The sequence below is a fragment of the Populus euphratica genome, unplaced genomic scaffold, assembly GCF_000495115.2.
Source record: "Populus euphratica unplaced genomic scaffold, PopEup_1.0 scaffold85.1, whole genome shotgun sequence".
Taxonomy (NCBI): domain Eukaryota; kingdom Viridiplantae; phylum Streptophyta; class Magnoliopsida; order Malpighiales; family Salicaceae; genus Populus; species Populus euphratica.
Window position 1 is genome coordinate 1,164,854 of NW_011499898.1, and position 6,000 is coordinate 1,170,853.

Genomic DNA, 6,000 nt, shown 5'->3' on the forward strand with positions numbered 1-6,000 from the left:
AAATCCAAAACTTTTAAGGGTCATTTCAAAATATTTATGATTTGTTCGCATGTTTTTTTATAATTGTTTTTAATATTGGGTTGTATTTTTACACTATATGATATAGATTCAGTATTAAAATGTCTGATTTTTTCCAAAATATTTCAAAAAAAACCTCAAAACCCAAGTGCTTATCAGCGTAACAAAGTGCTAGACCTAACTCCTTTATGCTCAACTATGTACCAAGCTTAAACACTTGTGGGTTTGATAAGATACCAGACCCAACTCTCTTAAACTCGACTATGTGTTAAGGTTAAGCATTTATGAGTTTGGCAAAATATCTGACTCAATTTCTTTAGACTCAGCTACATGCTAGGACTAAGTATTTATGAGTCAGATAAGATACAAAATCCATTTCCCTTTGGCTCGACTACATGCCAAGATAAAGTATTTATAGGTCCGATAAGGTTCCAAACCCATTTTCTTTGGGCTCGACTACGTGCTAGACCTAACTCTTTTGGGTTCGACTATGTGCTAGACCCAATCGCTTGTGGGTTTAGCAAGAAACTAGACCCAACTTTCTTGGGCTCGATTACGTGCCAAGCCTAGGTGCTTATAGGTCCGGCAAGGTGATAAATCCAACTTTCTTTGGCTCAGTTACGATCCAGGCCCTTACTTGCAAGTCTAGCAAGATATCAGAACCAATGTCACCTAGCTACGTGACAAGCCCAGATGCTTAAGGGTCAAATAAGGTTCTAAACCCAACTCTATTCGGCTTGGCTACGTGCAAGGCTCAAGCGCTTATGAGTTTGGCAAGATATCAAACCTAACTCTCTAAAACTCGATTGTGTGCTAAACCAAAGTACTTTTAATATTGATGTAATGGACTCCTTTCCCACTTAGATGTGAATAAGAAAAAGACTTTCACCCCTTTGGGAAAAAAAATTCAAGGCATAAATGTTATAAATACTCTCTAAACGATTTAGGTAATAAGTTCATAATCTTCACTCTTTTACAATATATTCTCAATATTTATCATATACGAACTAAGAATGAATATTTTTATTCTTAGAATCTAATGTTCCTTTACTACTTCTCACTATAAAATCACTAACTTAACCATTTAAAATTCTCAAAAATCCTATCAATAAGGACTATTTTGTAGAAATCCAGGTCTTTATCAAAACCATCTAGGTCCTTAATTTTGAATAAAAGAAGATGGACTTGAATATATAATCATTCATTATCCAAGCAATAAAAAATTAAAGTTAAAGTTCTCATTATGAAACATCATTAATTAGCAACCAAATAGAAAGGGCAACATTAGTTGTTGGTGTTATAATTTTTTTATATTTATTATTTGGAGAAATAAAGTTTTGTTTTAAATCATCCTATTGTTATTGTTTTTTATTATAACTTTTAGCGTATTCAAGAGTCTTTATTTTTAAAAGTATTTTTCACTTAGAAAAATATATTAATAATATTTTTTTATTTTTTAAAAATTATTTTTAAGATCAACACATTAAAATGATTTAAAAAATAAAAAATATATTAATTTAAAATAAAAAAATTAAAATTTTTTAAAAATATTTTTAAAACACATTTCCAAACATGCACTTCATGTTTGCAAATACTGTAAAGAGTAAAATGGGGGCTACAAATTGCTTTATGGTCATTGGTCAGGATTCTTCAAGGTTTTTTTGCATCCATTGCTGTTCAGCCAGTAAACATAAGTGGTGTTGTGCTAGATGATCGAATATATCATCTTTGCAACAAGAGCATGGTTGATTTCTTTATCTTTTCCACAGCAGTGCTCAAGCCGTACCAGTTTGATGATTTCTTGCCACCTGGGAGATACCCTTGTGATGGGCTAGGATTTGCAATGGGAATACGGTTGACTGTCTTAGGATCAATGTGACGATATAACCAAACCAGCAATTATGATTTGTTGATGCTGATTTCTTTTCCAGTGCAGGCCAAACCATAGACAGTGGACAGAGGGCGTGAAATTGTGAAGAAGCAGTGGGCACTATCAACTGATACTCCAATCACCGGAGCATCAGAGTTTGCTGCGCTTGGAGCTGATTCTCTCGACACGGTACTCCTTGGGATTTTCATTGCAACAAGTGAGTCTGTTTTTTGCTTTGTTCTGTTATTGACATCTTCTTCTGGGCAGGCTGAGGTTGTAATGGGACTCGAGGAAGAATTTGGGATCGGTGTGGGGGAAGGGAGCGCCCAGTGCATTGCTACCGGCCTAGACGCAACTGATCTTATTGAGAAGAGGCTTACGGACTGCCTGTACAGGGATTAGATATTGTTTTTTTAAATATATTTATTTAAGGAGTCATAAATTAAGTTCTATGTAAACTTTAGTTTTCAGGGTTTATTTTTTTCAATCAAGCTCGTGGAATTAGTGATTTTTTTTATCATCTTTTTTTTTTAGGTTAAATTGTCTAAATATAATTAATATAACTTTTAAACGGATCCAGCTCATATTACTGATTAATTTGTTGACTCATAAATCTAGAATCTAAAATAAGCCATTTTTGAAAAACAAACGAGTTGTGTGCAGTGTGGTTCATGAGGTGATTATTGGGCTCGTCATCCAACCTCAACACCAACAGCTTTCTTTTCTTTTCTTTTCTTTTCACGTGCTGATGTGGTATCATTAATGTTCAACCTGAATCAGATTATTAGTTAAGGGTTTTTTTTTTTTTTTACAATTTAAAACCTTCAATTCAGATTTTTATTGAATAAGTTGCACAATGATTCATACGTTCAAACCAAATTAGTTTAGATTTTGTTTAGTAATCAAACCGACGAGTTCAATTCTAATAAATCATATTATTCATATTAAAAGTATAGATTAATAATATTCTAAAATTTAAGATACATAAATAAAATTTTATTTAGTATTTGAGATGGTGGTTAATTAATATATTTAAGTGGTTAAATTTTTTTTCTTTTTAATACAAGGAAATCTAGGTTTCTAATAAAAGTTTTAGTACTTACAAAAACAACTCCAATCGAGGAGATTTAAAAACAGTCTGATAATAAAATTAGTATATTTATAGAAAATATATTAAGTAATTTTAAAAAATAAATTATTTAAAAGAGTTTTAAATTCAAAAATATTTTTTATTGAGTTTTAAGACGATTAATACTCTGAAATCTATATATTTTTGTCTTAAGAGATAAAAATTATGATCTCTTACCTGAATTGTTTACAAGATATTTATATCACATAAACATTCTTGTTTTCAAAGAAAAAAAAATTAGAAAATCCTCTATTTTTAGTTATATTAATAAGAGATAATTATCTCTTATATATAATTAATAGATAATAAGTATTATAAGTCTCTTAAGAGACCTTATATATACCTGTGAATATAGATATGACAATTTATCATATTTTTAATATTTTTATTGTATAAGATCACGTAGGATTAAGCATATAGCTTTTGAATTTAGTAATGCTCGAGTTCTTTAGATTTAGCATGCAAGTCCAAGTTTCTTGAATGTGTGACATACTTATCAAATCCATGTTATCTTGGGTTTGATTGTTTGTTAAACTCAAATTTTTTAGATTTGATATGTCTATTAGACTTATATTACCTAAGATTTTGTTAAAAGTAAAGTTTAAGTTCTTTATTGTGATGTGTTTATTAGATTCAGATTACTTTAAATTTAACAAAAACACCATAATAAATTTTTATTTACAAAAATCTTAACCAAAAAAAGAAAATCAAGTTCAAGTTATTTATTATGATATATTTATCAGACTTACATTATCTTAAATTTAACAAAAAAAAAACTATAATAAATTTTTATTTACAAAAACCTTAACCAAAAAGTTAATTCATCACAGGTGATATCATTAGAGAAGAGCTCGTAAGAGCTCAATATTACTATAACTAAATGTTCAACTCTTTTTCCAAATCTAAACATATGTTTTGATTAATCTGGTTGCTAATCAATTGCGGATGAGGAGTGCAATTGAGGGGGTTCAATTGACCATCCTCAATTTCCAAAAAGCTAATGGATTTGTAGAGTATAATAATATAAAATTTTAGTGTTTTACTTGATTGACCCCCTCAAATAATGAGAAATGCAATAAAAATAGGTTAAGTTTGTAATTTTGTAGAAAAATCATTGAATGTTTCATATTTCAATTGATAATTTCCTTGTAAGAAAAACCACAGTATATGAGTAAATGTTTATTCTATCAAATGCCTCAAATCTTAATGAATTTTAAGAATTTAATGTGAATAATTGTCTTTATATTTTGTCTTCCATGCTAAACCCTCCCTTATTTAGCTATTTCATCCTCTTATTCTTTTATAATGATGTTTTTCATTTTATTTTTTGATAACTTAAAATAAATTTCAACTCTTTAGCTAATATCATTAAATCTAAACTTATCTATGTAATTGATCTTTTCTTTTTAATTTTTTTTCACTATTTTAAGAATTTATTCAATTTTGAAGCTTCCCCACCGTAATTGATCCCAGGTTGTCATGTTGAGGTGGTTAGACTTTGGTTTTCACTTGGAACACATAGGACAACCTTTTTCCCAAAAAGGAACAATGATGATGGTGAAAAGCATATAAAAAGCTTTATTATTTTTGAAAAAAACATCATTAAATTAATCATGATTAGTTAGCATGTGAAAGGTTTTTCAACAAATGATTACCTAATTCAAACTCTTTTTTGTGCTTGTCAGATGCACAGGATAGAAATAATTGGGATGGTTCCCATATTGATCCTGATCAAATCCATGTGCCAGCAGGAATCCAATTGCTACTCCAGCCAGGATCGGAGAGACCTTTCCTGGCAAGAACCGGCACTATATTCATCGAAACACCTGTGACATGACCTAGTTGCAGAGGCACTAGGCTTCTCAAGAGATGCAGATATTAAAGACTGCAACCAGTTCATGATTTAAGATGGTTTACCTTACAAAAAATGACAATCTATGGCAATGCATGAACTCATCAGAAGAATAATAACTTACATTATGTTTTTTACTTCAAAGATGAACATGGAAACAGTAGAACCATAGAATCAATTACTCTTTTCAGAAGGTTCGGCTCATTTAGCTACCAAATGACTCACATTTTAAACAGCTGAATTGATCGATATGCTATAAACCCCACAACAATAACCAAGTTCATCAAGTTTCGAGGTGCTGCAGAGGAAGCCAACAACGCTCCAAGGGGCGAGAACGCAGAATCAGGCCCTGATGCGACCACCTCATCCGGATTAGGCGGGCTTGGGGTGGATGGAATGGTGGGAACGGACGAGGTTGGGGAAGGCAGCACACCACCAGGGGAAGGCAGTAGTGGAGCAATGTCTGGTGACAGTTCTTGGAAGGGAGGTATAGGAGGAAAATTGGTTAAGAATGCTGGTGAAGTAGAGGTAGGATAAGGAGAGGTTTTCGAATTTAGCTGAGTGGAAGAAGAAGGCAAAGGAAAGATCACCAGAGGCACAATGAGTACTGTAAGAAACCAAAAGGAGGCCATTATAATGATCAAGAAATCAATGCCACACTTAATTGGACAGATAATATGATATGGGGCAATTAAAGTTTTGTTCGAGAAGAAGGGGGTGCCAGTTGACAGTGTGAGAAGTTTTGGTGCCAGTTATGATGGAGGCATTTCAAAGTTGACTTGGGGCATCAGGTGGGGTCCTGTTCAACATGTTATATGATGAAGAGGGTGGAGATGAAAATTTGCACGTTGGCATGTACGGGGAAGAGACAAAGATTGGTTGAATTTAGTTGCGAGTAGATTCCTTGTGTCCCGTAAATTTGGGTGCGCTAATATTAGGATAATGATGATGATTTAACGAGATCGACTGTCATGGCAATCAGTGACTCAACGAACTTGAACACAGCCTAATTTGATTTTTAATTTAAAAAAATTACAAAACAGTGTTGTTTTAGCCCTTTTTATATATATAAAAAAATGAAATAACTCAAGTTAGCAGGAGATAACTAGTTTAACTTCATGACTCGGTACG

General features: G+C 32.0%; 1 protein-coding gene across 1 annotated transcript; it reads right to left on the reverse strand.

The window, feature by feature from the left end:
- Positions 1-4,973: 4,973 nt before the first annotated feature.
- On the reverse strand, positions 4,974-5,677 carry LOC105132425 (classical arabinogalactan protein 27). The gene has a single exon (XM_011035934.1). The coding sequence runs from the start codon at positions 5,499-5,501 to the stop codon at positions 5,091-5,093; it is 411 nt and encodes a 136-aa protein (XP_011034236.1). The 5' UTR covers positions 5,502-5,677; the 3' UTR covers positions 4,974-5,090.
- Positions 5,678-6,000: the final 323 nt, after the last annotated feature.

What these genes read in the sequence shown, in the direction of transcription:
- LOC105132425 (XM_011035934.1), bottom strand. Translation starts at nt 5,501, where the DNA reads ATGGCCTCCTTTTGGTTTCTTACAGTACTCATTGTGCCTCTGGTGATC.